The 20,244-nt window shown below is 39.6% G+C and overlaps 1 protein-coding gene across 2 annotated transcripts in view; it reads right to left on the bottom strand.

The window, feature by feature from the left end:
* Positions 1-1,234: 1,234 nt before the first annotated feature.
* The window catches only part of SLC28A3 (solute carrier family 28 member 3), a 41,978-nt gene continuing 22,968 nt past the window's right edge, over positions 1,235-20,244 (bottom strand). The window contains exons 9-18 of one of the 2 annotated variants that reach the window (XM_065045884.1): positions 14,987-15,067; positions 13,794-13,874; positions 12,566-12,691; positions 11,270-11,400; positions 10,189-10,357; positions 8,332-8,529; positions 5,728-5,809; positions 4,775-4,873; positions 2,916-3,039; positions 1,235-1,633 (exon numbers count right to left, since the gene is read on the bottom strand). In XM_065045884.1, the coding sequence (XP_064901956.1) occupies positions 1,525-1,633; positions 2,916-3,039; positions 4,775-4,873; positions 5,728-5,809; positions 8,332-8,529; positions 10,189-10,357; positions 11,270-11,400; positions 12,566-12,691; positions 13,794-13,874; positions 14,987-15,067 (1,200 nt within the window). In that variant the 3' untranslated portion in view covers positions 1,235-1,524. The remainder of the gene's footprint in view (positions 1,634-2,915; positions 3,040-4,774; positions 4,874-5,727; positions 5,810-8,331; positions 8,530-10,188; positions 10,358-11,269; positions 11,401-12,565; positions 12,692-13,793; positions 13,875-14,986; positions 15,068-20,244) is intronic. The other variant, XM_021297848.2, reaches the window with a different exon arrangement.

The following is a 20,244-nucleotide window of genomic DNA, read 5'->3' as shown; positions in this document are numbered from 1 at the left end:
TGCTGGCTAAAAATTGTGTACAAAACTCATACAGTTTCTTTAGGACACGTCTGCATAAAATATTTGTACATACATCTGCCATAATCAGGATTAGTGACATTCTTTATAAGCACTGAAACTAAGGTTGACCTGCCGTCTCCTGAATCTAGGTGGATGAGGCCAAAGGAAAACACCTAACAGTGTGAAACCTGTAATAAAAATCACAACTAGCAGTAATACTGGCATTTACAGTTTTTCAGAGAATAAGTTAGTAAGTTAGCTAACTCAGTTTTACAGGAAACTTGCATCTTTTATAACAAAGCCAAATAACTGTTCCCTGAAAATCACTGTACTGACATCTGCCTAATTTTATGAATCTGGTTTTCCCAGAACTGATTCTGCAATAATTAATGGAAGAATTAGTTATTATTTTATCAAAATAGACTGGTTCAATTCCATCTGCACTAGTTTTATTTGGATGGTATGTCAGGACTTCCTGATGTTTCTGTACTTCAGTTCTTAGGTTTTTTTTTCAAGTCTTTGGCAGTAACAATGTGTAGAAATTAGGAATGTGTATATCATGAACTTATCAAAATGATCTGCAAATGATTTCTCAGTTTTGGACTCCACGAAAAGTCTCAAGCTTAAAAACATAAGAGACTTCCCTCTTCAAGAGGGTCTTCAAGATCCATCAAGGTTGCTTCCACAGGGACTAGTCAGACTGTGACCTGATTTTACTCATATTTAATTTGCAGTACAGCTCTGATGTTTATGGTAGGACTACTGCTCTGAGTTCCTGCTTGGCGACTCCAGGATCAATTTTCACAATTGTTAACAACGATTGAGAAGAATTTATACAGGAGACTTTCCTTGGAGTTGGGACACTTCCATTCACGTATGTTACCTCTGAACAGGGATCAGCCTCCTGGATCAAGGTGTGGCCTGCATATGTCTCTGGGCAGGAGGGAACCAGGGTGCATACTGGCTGGTCCCTGATTTTGGTGCTTCAGTGGCCAAGCTGGTGAGGTTCACCACATGTTAGCAGCTCAGTTCACATGCAACCATAGTTACCAGAGGAAATGTCCAGAGATTTCTGAGAACAGAGTAATTTATATTGGTGCAGTAAAAACACTTCTTCGGTATCAAAAAGAGCTGAAATACTAATAGGATTGGATGGAGATTCTAAATATGATTTCCAGTTCACAACTTTCTGTAAGTGGCAGGCAAATCTGAGTCTGATTTTCTTCTTGCCTACACCAGTTTAATTCTGTAAATTCATCAGTTTGGGGGTAGAAATGAAATCAGGAGAATCAGGCTCAGAAATGTTCTCCTACTCTACAGATCTTTAGTTCAAGAAGAGATCTGCAGAAAGAGGTGTCTTGAGCTAATCCCAGTTTAATTTATAAGTAATTCCAAGCAAGTCAGAGGAACTGGGCTGGTAAGAGATGGGGGTTCACACATGTTGCAGAAAAGGAAATTTTTTATTAACTTTTCACCAAGGAATACAGCTCTTATTTATGATCTGTCCCCCACAGAAAATTAAGGTTAAATCGAAGTGCAATTAAGAGCAGGTTGATCCAGTATTCGGCAACATCCTTTCCAGGAACTCAAGGTGTAGTTTCCTCCATGGAAGATCTCCTGTGAACCATTTATGCTGGGAAAGGAGATAAAAGCAGAAATCAGAGATACTAATTTTCTCTTTTGGGAATCTCAATCTCTCTCTCCCCATACATATAGTATATTTATACATAAACAAACATATGCACATACACATCCATGTGCACACACATACGTGTGTGCACACAATTTCTACAAAGCAACTTCAAATGTGTTAAAATTTTCATGAGAAATGAAACAGCAAGAAGACTTTCCAAACACCAGCTACGTGCCGTGACCAGATGTTTTTACTGGGGTGATGTCTGTTTTATGTATAAAGTCCTTGTGCCTTGGGTATATCTTCCTAGGTAACTGAAATAATGGAGGATTTCAGTTCATTATTCAAGATTTGTGCATCTTCAAAGTGTTTGCTCAACACTGATTCTGGTGAAAAGAGAGCAAGTTCTTGCCTTTGTAGCAATTTGGTAGAGTTAAAATTGTTGTGATGAGCAAAAGTTGCAGTGATGAAGAAATATGAATGAATGTACTGAATATCACAGATGATTTTACTGGGCAAAAAGGTGGTGATCTTGACATCAACATGAATAATTTTTTTAAATTACATTTTTTACAATAGTGTAAATCTAAAAATGTTACCATAAAAACAAGGTCACCTTACATATTGTATATATCAAATTTTAAAGGTTTTTGCCATAATCTAAATACATAGACCTTTGGTTCTTTGTGAGGTAGTGTTAAGTATGTCTGAATGTATTCCTTACTTAGTATCATTATTCCTTTATTTTCTGTCTTGGATAGAGAATTATCTAAACCAATTTACCTCAGAGTATTTTTCTGCTTCAAATGTGTATTTTCTATGTAAACAAATATGATCACTGTTGTCTTCAGCCAGATTCATAGATAGCAGAAGGAAAAGCTCCTGGCTTTTTTCAACTCAGGTTATCCTCAGACACTATGTTGACACTATATTAGTTCCAATATTTGGTTTATTTCTTGTTAGTATTTGAGATGAGCCTAAGCTAGACCACTGAACTTTACATGACAATCTGTTTTTAGGCATTCAGGAAGTTCAGGTTTTGACAAAGACATTTTGAGTTCTCTGTTGGTTCTGTTTGTGTTTGGCATGTAACAGAGAAATGCCCAAGAAAGGGAAAACAATTCAGCTACATTAAAATATTAATTTATTTAAAAGAAGCAAATTAACGGAAAGCAGGTGCCCAAGAAAAAAAAAGCTAAACAGAAAAAATAAAATTAGGCTTTTATGGAATATGTGAACTACCTAAATTATGCTGACAGAAAAAAAAAGAGTTGGTCTATACCTGGTGAAGAGTTGCTGGCAGCATTCAACTAGCTTTGTGCTGTTGGCAGGGAAGTCTGTGGAGTTGAAGGCATTTCCTAAAAAGATGTGGCAAGGAACTTCCAGATCAGGGATGACCAGCATTCCTGTGAAGTAAATAACATTTTTTTTTAATGAGTAATGAAGAGGAAGATAAGACTTGGGATTGTCAGTCACGATGTTATGGTCAGATGAAACGTTCTGGCTAATATGAAATCACCCTCCAAGATGATTCCGTAAAGCTGTGAGAATAAAACACTTGAAAGGTGGGGTTTATTAAAAAAAAATCTGAATCATTTTACAGACCTGGATTAAGAAGTGACCACAAACTTTTTTTTTTTGGTACGTAGAAATGAAACTATGGTAACCTGTTACACATTGAACATTTTGTTTTTCTACTGCTTTTAATGCTACTAGAAAAAGGACGCTAATGGCTTTCTCACTGCTGGGCCAGTGTGCTTTCATTAACTAAAATGGAGCTATGTTGCATTTATAGCAGTGCAAGTAACTGCAGTACATTTTATTTTATCTTAATTGGAGGTAGTTCTGTTTTATTTTTCTTTGCTTTGCTAGATGTTCTCCAAAATTTCCCATGAATAGTAATGATGTCAGCATTCATTGCAGTAAACGAAGGAAGGAACGACGGTTCCTTCTATGTAATGTTGTGAAACCTGAACACATTTTTAATATGTTCTTATCTTAACTGGGGTAGCAGGAATTGCTTGGCTTTTTTACCTTCCTCTGGGCCTAAGGAAAGCATTTGTCATGGCAGGAGTGGGTGGAATGTAATTTTCTTTCCAAAGCAGATTTTACTGCTTTAGAAAGATTTCCCAGTGGCTGTTCATAATTTTGTTCTTAAGGTCAGGATTGTGAAATGACACATTTTTGTAAGATTTTCTGATTCCTCAGTTATACAAAGTAGTGTCACATATGAAAATATTACAGTGGGCTGTGAAACTAATGACATTTCAAGTGTACTAGTTCTATAACTTCCAGAAAATAGTGTGGGCTTATCTTTAGAATGTGTATGTTTCTGTTGCTTCAATGAACACAAAGGGATATGGAAGCTGTGGTTAAAACAGACATTTTTTTTTGGCTACATAAAGTAGTCTCTTTCTCCACTGGAGGAATATGAATGCTTTAACCTTCATCATGCAATTCTTCATATCACATTCTCAGAAAAGAGAGCTGGGAAAGGGATTGTTAACTACTGAGCATAAGTTTTACCTGCTGAATCATATCTGGTCAATTAATTATTTAAAAATATAATTAATATTATGTTCTTTTTAATTTCCTCCTTTTAATGGCTGTTGCATTGCGACTCTTTACTCAGCTTGAAGGTGAGACATTGAAAATAAGGATCTGCTGTTGAGTCTCACCTCAGGACAGTTTTATTAACTCAGTGAGAATACTATCAGTGCAAAGCATCTATTTAACATTAAGGCAAAAAGCTGTTCTGCTTCCCCCCATTCCTTGACTGCTATGCTCTTCTTTAATTCCACTCCTCCATTTTGGATCCATAATTGCTTCTGTATTTCTGTAGCCAGTAATGTGGAGGAGGGATTGCGACTCATCTATAACTTGCTTTGTTCATGTGTTACGCACAGACTAACTACCAAAAAAAAAAAAAGAAAGAAAAAAAAAAAGATAAGACATAGTGGAATAAATAAAATAAATATTTTCCTACTCTGGTTTTCAGGAACATTTCATCACATATTGACATTTAATCCTGGCAAAGCCAGAAAGAAGAGATAGCGGAGCTGCCTGGCTATGTCTGTCCTGCCAACGTGCTGCCACGCAGTGGTCACTGCCTGAGAGGGACACCAAATGGGGGTACGGTACCTGCCACGCAGGCAGTCATGAAACAGGCCACAGTTCCTGCAATCAATGCTCTGAAACCACTGGCAGCTATTTCCTTTTGTTTTGAGGGAGCAATGCTTGCTAGGAAAAAAATGAAGAGTGTGTCAATCATAAATACATATAGACATAAAGAAGATCAATCTACCAGTTGTCCCACCAAAAGAGGAAATTCCCACCCTGCAGTTTGAACAAGGAGAAACAAGAGGGAAAAGGAAACATTTTTAGACGGCCATTTGAAGGCTTGGTGACAATGTTGTTTCTTTTTGTTGTAAAGGTGGCTTTTGTAGGGAACGGTAACTTCTGTTTGCTTCGTCAGTTTGCACCTCTCTGCATCTGTCGCATCTGGCTGATGGCAGATTTCAGATGCAAACCCCAGGCATGGCATCAGGGTCAGTCCCTGTGGCTGGGTCCTGCTCTCCATGCCACACCACTTCTTGCACCACAGAGGCCACCTGGGCTCCAGAGTAAAGACAGCTGCCAGAAATTCTGACTGCCTGGTGAGAAACCCAGATGGGTTTTCAAATTTTCTTTTTGCCTTGAAATCTAAAAGGCCCTTTTTACTATATTTTTTCCCCCTCTAAGCCTACTGTGTATATGCAACATTTTTATGGGAAAGACAACTTCGTTGTTCAGACCAGTGGGCTACAGAGATGGATTGCGCCTCCTGAAGCCTGAGGGTGGTAGTAGCTCAGGGTCTTGGTGTGAGGGCTGGGCAGGGCTTGGTCCTTCTCCCTTGCCCCCAGCCCCTCTCCCAGTACCTCCGCACCAAACCCTGCAGCCCTGAGGGAGCCCTTCCATGCACTGGTGGGTGCCGGGTCTTGTCAGAAGAGCTGCTCAACCCTTAATGCTGCTAAGCTTCACCCACAATCTGTTCCTTTGGGTGTTTTCTTTGGGATTTGCTTGCCAAATAAATAGTCCAGAAGAGTCATTCTTACTCAAGCCTCCTGTTACAATTCCCAGGGAGCCAAAGTTGGCAAACCCACAAAGAGCGTAGGTGGCAATGACTTCAGAGCGAACCTGGAAAACAAACACACACCCTGTTGAGTTGTTTGAGTCAGCTCGTACCAATTTAGAGGTCTGAAAAGTCCACATTGTGGCTTAGGGCTCCAAGTACTGAAATCACTTGCTTTTGCCTGATTGCTGCCCCAGTGTGTGGCTTTCAGCAAGGTAGGATCATTCTCTTGCTGAAATATGCAGGTGTTCATACTCATTGCCTGTGGGTGGACTCAAACCATGTGATGGTTTTATTTTTCATGTATATTGCTGTGCCTTATTGAATTGAGTACCAGTAATTAAAGACAAAAAAATAGTTCTTATCTTACTAGTGGCAATCTGGTTGCTGCTTTTTGAAGGTATGAGTCAGACAGCTTTATCTCAGCTTGTTGTTCATAGCTGGACTGCCTCTATAACACTGTGAATCCTCAAGTTTTGGTACATATCCCTTACTTCTTTGTCCCTGAACAAGCAGAGGGCTCCATGTGCAAAGCTGCTCTTGTGTGTGCTCCACCCTGTGCACAGTGGAAGGAAAGGGAAATGGGTCTCCTAGAGAGTGAGTGTTTTGATGTGATAATAGGTAGAGACACATTAAGATTTTTGGACCCCCCATTAGCGGCTTATTTCCTTCCTGACTTCAACCACCTTCCTCTTGGGGCAACACCAGCTCAGTCTGGACCTCAGAGCAGAGACAAGGTTGGACTGGCCTGTACCCCAATCGAGGGACCCCTCACAGGACACAAAGTTACTTTGAGTGAAATCAGGCTGCAAATCTTGCAAACCTTGACACTAATGTAGTTAAAACATTTTTGGAAAGGAGACAACACATCTCAGCAAAGGGTTTTTTGAACCCATGCCATCTCTGAACTGCTGTTTACTGTGTTTTAGGCCCAAGCTGACGATGTCCGAGTGAGTGTTCTAGTAGGTTTCCTGTTCATTAGAAGTTTCTCTGTTTCCACTCCTGTTTTATGAAAACCAATTTGTAGATATTTTCAATCACTCTGTGAATATACAGCAAAATGCTTTTCAAGTACCCACTCTACATGCTTTTCCTAGAACCGGCTTTGTGTACTGTGATTTCCCTGCTTTCATTTGTACTTCCCTAGCTCTGACAACAGGAAGCCTTGCTATTACTGACTCAGGTGAGGGAGCTCAGAAGACCACTTGTTTGCTCACTCTGACTGAATATCTGTGCCTGGATGTATTAAAGAGTTCTGAAACTGAATAGGAGTTAAAAGTGGAAGTCAAGCGCACTTTCACATGAACAGTTGTGCCATAATTAAAATGGTTACTGGGCAATTTTTAGTGGTGCTATGAATCAAAACTATTTTTATACCTCAGAATTTTTTACCGTCTTATACAAGCTCTATATATGTATTGGAAGTGAACACAGAAGTTATATATGAGATCTTACTAAAAAAAAAAAAAAAGGTGAAATACAGTTGATAGGATCTGAATTTAAAGGGTGATTTCCAGATTAAAAAATTATATATATATATATATATATATATAAACACTCATTTGGGAGCTCAGAGACATATTCTTCTTGCAGAATGTAGCATGATGATATCAGGGCAAATCAAAAGTCCATCTCACCCAGGATCCTATTTACAGGAATTCCAGGAACACTGCTAATGGATGCTCAGGCAAGTGTGTGAGTATTTGATCAGACTACCTGGCTTTTTATTTCCACTTGTGAAATATGTTCTAGTAATAAAGAATGCAAGTGATCAGGAACATGTTTTGGCTTTTGTATATAAGGCAGTTATCCACAGTATCACGTCAGATTAAAATAAGATTAAAAGATGTGCAAAAGGATGTTTTCTGATTAAGGGTGCTCTACAATGACAGATCGTCTTGATTTGAAGAAGAAAGGCCAGTGCAGGTATTATGTAGGAATTATGTATCCTGTTAGGTGAATCTGGGTGGATGTGTGATTCAGAGTAGGGCCCAGGATCCGCTGGAATTGCTCATAAAAAACTAGTCTTCATTGGCAATTGAAATAGACTAATTTGGCTCAGTGTGACAAGAGAAGTCCATGACAGGTAGTACATGTCTTGTATTACTGCTCTTTGCATAGGGACAACAACCTCCAGCAGAGGTGTGCAAGTAATATCTTAAATGCCATCAGCTAAAGCTTGATGGATGCCTCTCTTAAAAGCCTAATGCTTGGCCAAACCTCTGCAAGCAGGAGGATCCCCCAGTTCTTGCCCAGGGTATTCCTGGATGAGTATCTGTGGTAAGAAAAAATTCACCTTGAAGACAGCCTTGGTCTTACGTGCAGTGTCCTGTGGGACAAGGCATGTTCCCCCAAACTATGCCTTTCTTTTGCTATGTTTGTTTGAAATAAATAGCTAGTGTGATGGCAGTCATGGCAGCTTCACAAAGCAATACTGCATTTTCATAATTGAACTCTATCATGGAAAAATATGCTTTAGAGTAACATGCTACCACTATCCCTTTGAACCCATATTAAAAAATAAGTTGAGTTTCAGCAGAGAAGGTATTAGATCCAATAGATCTGTAGAGTAGAAAATGTTACTTACTGTCATGTACTGTTTCACACCATTAATGTACATCTTCCCACCCTTTTCTCGGTTGTGAATCAGTTTTGAGAGCCGCTCATAAGCCACAAATTCATTGAAGAAAGTTTTGTAACCTAGTAGTCCAGCAACAATAAAACAGTCTTCCCAGTCTACCCCCATCATGAAAGAGAATGGCATGAAGATATAAGCACAAATTTTCTGCAAAATACATAAGACAATAGCAGGTCAAAAGATATGATTGGCTGAAGAACAACAACGTGATAAATTCTCTAAACTTAAAGTAAGTATGGTTTTATTTCAGCAGATGAAAATTAGCCTTAAATGCTTGCTGCCAACATATCTGGAGAGTGAGGGGTTTTAATAGTAAGATATGCTTGAGTAATTTTTAAAAGGCTAATCCAAAATCTAGAAATGATTAAGTAATTAGGTATGTCCCTGATTTTATACCTAAAGTAAAAAAAAAAAAAAAAAAGCTTTCTGTGCTTTTTTTCCCCAATGATGACTTCAGATTGAGGATAGTGTTTGAAGCAAAGAAGGATAGTTCAGTTAAAAGAGCTGATAAGAGAATTTAAAAGTCTGGTTCTTCCACTGATTAAATCAAGTGAGTTAATGAACTTGCTTAATTACCAGGCGATTGGATTCCAACTGGTGTAAACAAAAGACTAAGACTTGTCTCTGCATAAAAGCTGTGCATCTGACATAATTAAAGCTGTACCTTTTTCCCAGCATTAAAAGTTCTACGAGAATTAAAAAAAAAAAAAATCCCATATCACAGTATAGCTTACTTTTATACATGTGAGAAAACAACTCCAGCTATGAAAGTGTTTAGGCAGATTGTCCTTACTGAATGTAACTGAGGTGTTTAAGCAGTTACTATTCCTGCTGGGTTTCTCTGCCCACAAAAGGCTAGAGGTTAGTATCTCTTAAAAGAGATGGTTGGCTGAATGCAATGTGTCTGTGGGTCTCAGCTCCTTTTGGGTTACCTATCTGTTCAAATGTTACTCCATCCAGTATTAAAATAACAGCCCTTACATAAGTGTGGCTGAGGTATGGATACTTTTGGCTTTCCTCTGCTGTGGGTGTCTGTGCAGTGGGATAATCTGTGCAAACTGTGCAGGGTAACATCTTCATGTTGCTGAAGCCACATCTGCTGTGAGTGTCTATTCATTTCTGCATCACTTTTATTACAATGTTATACCAATATTTCATACATCACTTTTATTAGGAGCTTGCAAAACAAAAAGACCCAAACCGTTGAACCAAGATGGTTGCATTGGGTCAAAAATGATATATTGACCTAGCTTAAAAAAGAAGCCCTGTTTAAAACCTGTTTGCTCAGCTGAGTGATTTGGATGCTGTATTACAAGTTAATTGCGTTGTGAACTAAGTGTTATTGAGTAAATGCAGGTTCAGAGAAGTCTGGCCTTGCTCTAGTGTTCATATCTAAGTGAAGTTAGTGAGCATTAGGGACTTGATGGGGCTCTCTGAAGCTAAAGTCACTTTAATGTTTGCACTGAAGGAGAAGTTAATGGCTTGGCAAGTGTGTAACTGACAGATGTGCTGCACCACTCAGAGGAGGCAGGTTTTAGCATAGGATGCTCTGTAAATATACTCTGCTAGTTAGTAAGAGCAAAACAGAGGGAAGCTATACAGGGACTAATGGATACAGAAATATTTACATGGCAACAATTTTTCTTTGGCTATAAAGATATTTTTCAATAACATGCCCATAAATATAGATGGTTTTGGATAATTTAAAAACAAACTAAAATCCACAGCAGAGCCACACAAGCACTTAATTTCAGATAGACATATTATGGATGTATATAAGCTGCATGAAAGACCTGAAGACCATACCTCAAAGTTCAGCTGTGGATAGTTGAACAGGTCTCCCACCCAAGAGAGGGCTGAGTCCATGAAAGCCAGCAGGGAAAGGAAGGAGATCAGGTTCACAAGGACGTTCGCTACTAGCTTGATGGAAGAAGAGGCACCTAGAAGGGCTGCTTCCAGCATGCTTTTTGTTTCACTTTATCAATTAAAAGAAAAACAGTGTGTAAACATTTTTTTAAATTCAATAACAGATCATAGAACTAAAAATTACATGACCTTGATTAGAAATCTACTGGTGAAACTGTTTACTTGCGGGGAAAATAATGATGAGGTGGAGTAGGTTTTTGCTCTTGATCCTCATGGGAGCGACTGGGAGGGTATGCTTTTGGTGCCACGAGGATAAATTTTGGCAGATTTGGGGTTGGGCAAGCTGTGAATCAGGTCACAGTACTGTGACTGCCTGTGGCACCAGTGGTATGGGGGGAGTGAGCACTGCTCTTCCTGCAGGCAGCCCTTGCAGGTGTGCCCAGGATGTCCAGAAGCAATTCCTTAAAAGCCTTTTGCTTTGCCTGTCGATCTTAAGGCAAGTGCGTCTCCCTGTGGATAGACAACAAGGTTGCTACTGTGATTGTTGAAAAGACTGCTCCACCTTTGCTTTTGTATGTTTGCATTTACAGACTTGCCATAAGCAAAGGCAACAACAGAGAAAATGGAAAAGACTTTTGGTGGCTCACCTCACCTCACCTCACCTCACCTCACCTCACCTCACCTCACCTCACCTCACCTCACCTCACCTCACCTCACCTCACCTCACCTCACCTCACCTCACCTCAGGTAGGCATTTCCCTTTCTATGGAGGGTTTATGTCTGTCGAGGTCCTTGGCATATTTGTGCCTGTCCTAACTGGTAGTGATACCTCCATACATTGTACAGAGACATGCTGCACCTGTATTCACAAACTATTCATTTGGGGTACGCTGATGTGTAATTAATTCATTGCTTGTACATCTACAGTGTACTTACCCTAGAGCTTATGTGTGAAGAGTTATTTTTCCAAATCTCATTTTTGCATAAGTATTCCTACTAACTAGAGCCTGAATCAGCTTACCTTTTTATCATTTGTAGGTCATTTCTCTGTGTTAGTATAGGCTTTTCAGTTTCAGGCCAGAATAGTTTGGAGGTGGCTAATGATGCTGGTGCTGACATGACAGAAGCGGTCAGTAGGTGGGAAGGAGAAATCTAGATTTCCAAGTGACAGAAAATATGCTGTGATAACCACATCATGCACAAACACGGAGGAAAAACATTAAAATTATTAGATGCTTGGATGACTTTTCTACAGGGGGTCATTAAAATGTTCACATTGCTTATAAGGAAAAGGAGACAATGAGCAATAAAATGGAAATTCAATTGGAAACAGGAAAAGTCTGAGTAGTGAAAAGTATGGAATAATCTTTCCAAAAGGCAAACTGCTTCACTTCTCTCTAGTCGCAAGCCAGAAGGAATAAGAAACAAACAAAAAGCCAGGTCCATTGAGTGCAGCTTGGTGTAGCAATAGCAGAGCAAGTGAATGAGAGCCAGCCTTCCTTAGCACCCCCTGTATGCCTTGCAGTAGCAGGAAATTGTTTTTGTTCCTTGATGTTGTGTTAAAAAAAAAAATGTACATAGACTAACTTAAATTCTGTTGCTCCCTTTCCACCCCTTTTTCTGCAAATTTCTACATAAAACTTATTTGGCAGCTTCTGCTGTGTTTCCATCTCTCCTTTCCTTTCTTAATCTCTTGGTCTTTTTGACCAGTCCTCCCTTCTTGCCTCTGCCTCTCCACTGTATTTTATTCTTTTATGGAACTAATATATTTATCAACCATTGCCCAGTTACTCTGATCATAAATCACATCTTCAGCTATGTTTTTCTGGCTTTGTGCTGCCGGCCCCTTAGCAGACAAGACATTTACTACCCATGTTTGTACATCATCACTACAATGGCAGTCGCAAGTCAACTCTTTAGGCTCATATGGCTAGCAAGAGTTCCTGAGGGACTTTATTTACATCACTGCCACAGATGTGGAAGGGTTTATCAGTTAGTATATTCTACATGTCAATTCATCCTGACTGTAGGAAACTATACAAATCAGTCATTTTCTTGCAGCTATGGTAGGAAACCTCGCTGTATTACTTAGGTAGGTTTTTTTGCTACTTAACAGTATCTTCAAGATCAGATCTTAGTATCCCTGTTTATTGTTGGAAGACACGGGATTGTTGTGGCTAATTCCTTCAGAAATAAAAAAAAAAAAAAAAGGAAAAAGGAATGACAAATCTACTTCCAAAGCATTTTAGCTGGGCTTCTATACTTAGGTGATTTCAGAAAAAAAAGTATATTTTCCAGTTTTCTTTCCCCATCTTACCCCAAAAGAAACATATGCTCCGAAGACAGTTCCAGCAATAGTTGAGAATCCAGCTGTCATGATTGCATGGATTTCAGATATGGTGATGTATGGTAAGTAGGGCCGTACCATGAGAGGAGACTCTGTCTGGAGTGAGAAATGACTATCAAATTAAGAACTCCTTTATTAATAGGGCAGAAAAATCAGTTGCTGTGTCACACTTTCTAAGATGTCTTTGACTAATTAATCTTAGTGCGAATGAGTGCTCTGAATATTAATTTATTGAGGGTTTTTTACCCTAGGAAGGAAAATTGTACCAACATCCATCTTGTCTAACAACAATTCTTGCTGTTTTACCATGTTCCCAAAAGGCCCAATGAAGTCGTCAAGAAATGCTAATCCAGTTCTAAGTGAGTTAGGGACAGGCACGAGTCTGAGCTGCAGGTGAGTCTGTGGGTCAAGTGAAATATGCCCACCAGCCACTGTGGGCAGCTTGAAGCTCTTAGGAGCTCTGGCAAGTGTGCGAGCACATCCAGGAGAGAGTGTCATGCAGAGGTACTGGTTTAAATCTTGAAGCGGTGTAATACAGTGATTCACCACTATGAAATAACTGGTATGCTAATGTCACTTTTGGACTTGTATGCTACTTGGTGGTCTTTCCACACTGATTTGAAGCTTGGGGCAGACACTGCTGTTGTGTGAGTTTAATGGATTTCCCATTAAAGTGGACTGGTAGACTCTGTAATTTTTGTTTATTTATCTATCTATTTATTCATTTATTTATTTTTCAAGGCCTTGCACAGCTAGCCCTGAATCTTAATTTTCTGCATTGTCTGTCTGTCATGCCCTTTCCTGCCTTATGCGCCCTCTTTTCATTCTATTTGTCTTTTATATTGAAAAAAGTCTGAAATTGGTATTTCTTTATAGCCTGGGAGTAGTCTGGAAGTCATTTTAAGGAAGATCTGTCACCTACATTTGTGCTTGAGTTTCCATTGGGAAGACATATGGTTCCCAAAACCCACCCCATTGTGCACCACTGCCCACATATGAATGTGCTGGAATTCTGGAAATCAACCACCAGTCCTGCATCCTAGCTTAATATGAAATGATGATTTTTTTTAATACACAGATGCTTGCTGTACAGCAATATTCAGTAACATTCTTTTTCATTGCTGTACAAGCAATATTCAGTAATATTCACAATATTCAGTAATACTCTGCTAGCATGTTTTTCTATGCTCCAACTCACCTGTCCCACAAATATGTTACCTGCAGCTACCAGAGACTCAACAGGAGCTGTCCCCATTAAAATTTGCATTGTCCAACCAACCTAAAATGAATATAAAAGAAAAAAAAAAATAAAAACAAACAAAAACCAAAAACCCCAACACATTAGCCTGACTATTCCATGCACTTCTTGAATTAATCATGGCAATATAAGAGTTCCAAGACACCTTACAATATTTCCTGAGTTAATGATTTCAGCTTCAAGATATGGCATATTTATTTAATAGTAGCATGTTGAAATAAGCCAGAGGAAGAATAATTTAACAGAACTGAGAGTATGCTAGGCTCCTCCTGGACACTAAATTGTTAAACTAAAGTGATCAAACCAGATGTTTTAATGTATCCTTAGTACTTATGTACCTGTCCAAAGACACTTGGATCATATTAAGGGAAAAAAATGTGTGAAATTTAGATGAAGGCTACAAATGCCTTGTAGAAATTTTAGCACACTATTTGAGCTAGGTAAGGTTTGTGGTGCTTGTGTAACAGTCCTGTGAATGAGATGGACACAGGACTTTTCAAGGGTATCTTCAAATAAAGTTCAGCTACCACTATGTGGTAAGATCTTTTCCCCCATAGGTTAAGTTCATTTGGTGGACAAGGCAGGAGGTGGGCTTTCTGTGGACTCACTCTTATCTTAGTGCACACTGGCACTGAACCTAAGAACCTTAGACCTGACAGAAATGAAAACTTAGAGCATGAGGTGAGACAACAGACTCTGATCTTGTTCTGGGGATCTGTGATACAAAGGTATAGGTATACACATTTGCTACTGCAGTGCTCAATAAAAAGCAGAAATCCAATGTCTGTGACATAACCTCCATCCTGCACTTTTGGGCCTGGGAGGGGTGAAGGCAGAAAGGAATATTTAAGCAAGTATGGCATCTAAGTAACACTAAAGCTAGCCAGGCAAATCTAACGATTACATGTGACATCAGCAATAAAACCAGGCTGAGGGGAGGAAAGTGTGCTGTGTAACGCCAATTAGGATTTTGCAGCAGTGACAACTGGAACTATTTCTAGGTTAAAAATAAACTACTTTTCATATCTTTACCTCTGAGCAATTTGGTAAGGGCCAGTGCTACAGTTTGGCTGCACATGTTCAGGAACTGTCCCGTACTAGGCAAATAAATACCTACTAGAGAAAATTCATACCTTTGCAACGAGCCACTGCATGAATCCAATGTGGTAAAGCATAGACATTACTGTACTGAAGAAAACCAAAACTGGCAGGACCTGATTTGGAGACACAAAATCATTAACATTTCTATAGTGGTTTTCCTTTCCTTACTTCTGTAGGCCATTTCATTTTTGGAAAAGAGGCTCATGTTTTTGGAGATGTACTTAAAGGTATTGAAAACTCATAATTAACTTAGCACTTATGCTGTAAAATCTTTAACCTTGTAGACTTTATGTTTGTGCTGGAATTAACTATTTTTCATATATCTACATAGTTTTCTAACAGGACTATAATAGTTTTGAAACTATTTGGTTTAATATGCATTAGTTTATAGCCCTGATTAAGTCAGTTCAAACGTTGCCTGGGCAATGACATCTACAGAGACTTGGATATGTATGTCTATAGACTTTGAAAACCACAAACAGAAATATATACAATGGGACTGTGGCGTAGAATTCAGAGCTCAAGTTCTCTGTGTCTGCGTGTAAAAAGCACAGCTTAGACTGTATTTAAGTACAAGATGAAGACATTTGGATTGTACCTAACTTGATTTCACAGAATCAAGGACAGCTTCCTTAGAAAGCACATACTGTGTAACTGTCTTTTAATAACACACTATAGAAAAACCCTCTTTTATTCTGCTCTATTAATAGCATTGATTATAGTATGGAGTATTCGAGAGCTTTGTAACTGTGCAGAGACAGAATCTGCTTAAAAACAAATTCACAGGTGTATACTTATTAAATACAATAAGTGAACATACGTCTCTTTCAGTGGAGGCTGAAGGGAAAATGTTTTCCTTAAACATACAATTTAAAAGAATTGCACGAATGCCTAACCCACTGTCTAATGGTTTGTTGCACATGTTGTTTTTTCATCTTGAATACAACTAACATCGCTTGATTTTAAACACATAGGATCTCAGCATTTCTGTGCTAGTCTACAACAGCAAGAAACATTCCCCTGAAAAGTTCAAAATTAGGTGAACAAATGAGTTGCAGTTAAAACAGTGCCACTAACATGAAGAAGGCTTTATGTGTGTTCAACTGAGTGCATAATGCTTTATAAATAAAACCAAGAAACAAAATGAAAAAGAACAAAACACTTTGTTAGTTCAGACCTTTTCAGTAAATAGAAGCTGTGCCTTTCTAGAGAAGAGTTAGTACTGTCAGCAGTTTTGATAAAGGTTTGGAAATGCAGTTTAAATGATCAGGACCTTTCACCAAAAAGGCAGGGTGCAATTCACAGACATTGTTGTGCTCTTCAACAAGTTAATATGAGGCTGCCCTCTCTAGTTTGATTCTCTGATGTTTTTGCGATCCTCTGGGGGTGTTTCGCTATGCAGTGACAGCAGAAAGTCTAGTTCAGTAAAAGTAACACCTATCTCCCCCACCTTTTCTCTCCTGCCACATCCCTTCCCTGTTCCTGAGCATGTGCTTGCTGGAGAGACAGGTGTCTGCCAGCCGGCTCCATACCCTACACAGGCAGGAGCCGTGGTGATGCCTGTGGGGAAATGGGTCTGGAGAGGCGGCGGGCAGACAGGCAAAGGCCAACTCTCTGTACTGGATGGTAAAAACCATAAATGAGTGTCCTCCCATCTCTCACTCTGAATGGATGAGAAGAGTTCTCAGGCATTACTGTGGTTTGGTTTTAGCTGAAGGAGCGAGAAGACAGTGTTCTGCCTATGCTGGGTGACAGCTGGCACCCTTTGGCCTTTTTCTTGTGCTCATTCCTCTGAAAATGCCTTAGATAACTTTAAAACATGCTTTTTCACGTTTGTGGTTGCAGCCATTTCTGGGTGAAGCATTCATCTTTACAAAGCAGGGGGTTTGTTTTCCAGTTGTGAAAATTTGTGCCTTGACTGCATGAAGAAGTTGGGGGCTATTTTATGCCTAAACCCTTCTGTCTAAATCCCTGTGACTTAACACGGTACTTATTATGCTATGTTTTCATTAGAAAAGCATAGCAACCATGTAACAGGTAAGTAACTGTAAAGTTTTGTCATGTCCATGCTAGCTTTTATCTAAGGCAGAACAAAATCATATGGAAAACACTGGCGAATTATTACTCTAAAATAAACAGAATGTAAATGAGCAACACATCACATTGCAGTGGGTTTTCAATTGCCTTCTCTGCAGAGATAAACACAATGAAAAGCACTTAACATGAAACAACTAGTTTGACTGAAAAAAAAAACAAACAAACCTGAACTCTTTTACAGAATGGCTCCTCACAGTGTTAATATAGTGAAGTGTTAAGATAGTGGTTTTGAAACTTGGGAGAGAGGAGAAAACCTCAGGAAAACTCCTTCTCTCCCATGTTTATATGAAGCTGCCACATCCTCTCTACCAGGTGAGAGATTTGCCTTCGTCCAGGGCTCATGTAGGGTTGCATGTTGTGAGTGTGACAGGAGTGGAAAAAGTGGTAAGGCAGGAACATCTCCTACTCCCCATCCTCTCCTTTTCTCTCTTTGCAGTGCCAAAACCAGAGGAGTGGGTGGCACAGGATCAATAATGTTGGAAGGCTCCCTCTGAGGGGTCTTGGGAAGAGGGTGTGCCTGTCTAGGTGACATCTTGATGGCAAAGGACTGTGCAAGGGCATAGGAGAGAGAGGGGAAAGCTCTGCTGGTGCTCCAGGGTCAGGTGCCTGGTGAAGCACCTGGAGGGTGGAGGCCAGGCTGGGAGCAGGTCTGGGGAGGGTGGAGGAAGACCAACCTTGGAGCTGTGCATACATGCTCTAGGGAGCTGAGAATGGGAATAGTTCATGCAAACCATCCTATTTGAGGAGGGATCTGGATGGCCAGGGAATCAGGGATACAGGCATATGTACATGGAGGAAGGACTGTTAGGAAAATAGGAGGCATGGGCATGATCCAAGGAGTCTGAGAACAGCTTGCCCTGTAACCATGGGGCTGTTGCATGCCCTGTGTGTATGGGAGTATCTGCACAGAGGGAGAGGCCATGGTGGAACATCAGCCTTGATTGGCAGTGTTTCCTCTGTTAATTAAATGTGAAACATATTTGGAAATAAAAGATCAAGAGTCCCCTTTGTTTCTTCCAAACGAAAATGCATTGATTGTATGAAATTGCTTTTAGAAAAAGAAAAGCTCTTAAAACTCATTCTTCTGTCTCACGGACTCACAGTTCTCTATTTCTGCTGTAATGCCCATATTCTCTGAGTGCAAGAGTCTGCCTCAAAGATGTGGGTACTCTGAACAGAGGATGACAAAGAGGTGGTCTCCAACTTGCTTCTGCCGCTAAAAAATTCACCAGTTTAATTTGAATATACACAGATCATTACAGCCTGTAGGTGGAGACAGTTGATGCTTGTCAAGTCTAGGAAAAGTGGGGAGAGAACAGCAGAAGGAGACATGACAGGGAAGTGAGATGACCCTCAATTATAGCAGAAGCCTAGTCCTCAAAAGGGCTGACCTGTTCCTGTATGGGAGGAGGGGATGGGTCCAGCAGTGTAATTATACCTGCATGGTTAAACTATTAGAATTATATTTCTCTCTGTGGAAAAATTAGTGCAGAAGTTTAGTCTCTAATATGTATAACTCCTGATGCTTACTACATACCCTTAAATAGTCAAGTTTTAACTGATTAATAAATTTAACGAGCACTCTGAAAAATCCCACAGCTTTTCAATAGAGAATTGGTGTCAATGAGCTCTTCAGAATCACATTATGTGGCGTACAAATGTTGAAGTTAATACTTCCCATAATACAATCTCTAAGAAAATAAATTATTTAGTTGTATTTTTTATAAACTGGGTTATTTCATATTTATTATAAATTCTGCAATATGGTTTGATGTTACTAAAGAGCTACTTTCTGGGTCATGGTTATTGCCTATGCTACATGCATGGCAGGGAGTTGAAATTGTTGGCTGCTCAGAACTCCTCTTCTGTTTATGTCTTGATATTCAACTATTTAGTCATGTTCCTTTAAAGAAGAAGTTGCTATTCATGTTTAAGAAACATCAGGGTTTCAGACACTGCTAGAGCCTGACCTTCAAAGCAAAGCCTTTCTCAGAGAGCCGGGATCCTCCTGGCACAGAAAAGAAGCCACTGATATAACAGGAGTCTAATGTCCTGCTTGCTTAAAGCAAACGATGCATTTCGTTGTTAGAAGGACAGATGACTTAGTACTAGGAGGTCTTTTCTGACTACTTGCGTACTTGGATGTGTTTGTTTATGTGGGCATAGCTTTTATTAGAACTCTAAAACTTTGCATCTGCATTTAAAAATATACATTTAAAATAGCAGTTTATGCATGCAAATGTGTGTGCTTTCAACTAATTAGTGCTTCCCAGACTATGTGCTCAAAGGCTGCAGTGGGGCTGGACGGAAGGCCCAGTGGGTGCACGCAAGGGATGTATCTGCTCTGGTAACTGTGTCCATCTAAGTTAGCAGAAAACTGAGGCATCACTGCATACTGCTAAGGCTGTGGTGTAGATACAACTGGGCTCTGACAGTTCTCTGTGAAGTTATACCCTATCACTTTCTACTCTCAAGAGCTAAGCCAAGACTGATGTGCTTCTCTTTTGGCAGATGGTTTGAAATATCTTGGGTCAAGATTTGGACAGCTCAGCACCACATGCAAACTTCATAAAATATCTGAAAGACACAAAAAAGCACTTTTGACCTTCTTAATCTCTGAATAGATAACAAGTGTTTCAAGACAGAATGGGCTGACTGTCAGTCATTCATGCTGGAAGGATGCTTCTACAGGAAGAGCAGATGGAGCATGTAATAGTGTTGCTGTGCACTTGTCTACCACTCTGTTTATCAGGCATTACTAAACCAAAACACATACAGCTCTGAAAATCAGCTCATGGGTTTTGCTTTCTCTTTGTTGTTGTTAGAGGTGGTGGTGGTGTTTTTGTTTGTTTGTTTGGGTTTTTCAGTGTGAAAGTAACCCACTTCTCTCTGTTATCCTCTTCTGGAAATTCCACATATCTTTTGATGGCTTATCCCACGGAAAATGCTTATGGATATATGCATACACAGAAGCCAAGTTTTGACTCTCTGGTCCCTAGTTATGGCTTTGGTCAGCAAAGTATTTTGCATCACCACTGAGGCATTAAAAAACCACTCTGAAAACATCATAAGGCATTGTGGAAAAACACAGGAAAACCATCATTGGGGGTGGGAATTAAACTGTTTAATCCCCAAAATATACAATTGTGAATGCAAATCATGATTTGAGTGCTCAATAAAGTAAAAGTGAGAG

The sequence above is a fragment of the Columba livia genome, chromosome Z (genome assembly GCF_036013475.1).
Source record: "Columba livia isolate bColLiv1 breed racing homer chromosome Z, bColLiv1.pat.W.v2, whole genome shotgun sequence".
In the NCBI taxonomy this organism is placed as follows: domain Eukaryota; kingdom Metazoa; phylum Chordata; class Aves; order Columbiformes; family Columbidae; genus Columba; species Columba livia.
Note: the sequence above shows the minus strand (reverse complement) of the source record. Positions and strands in the feature narration are given on the sequence as shown.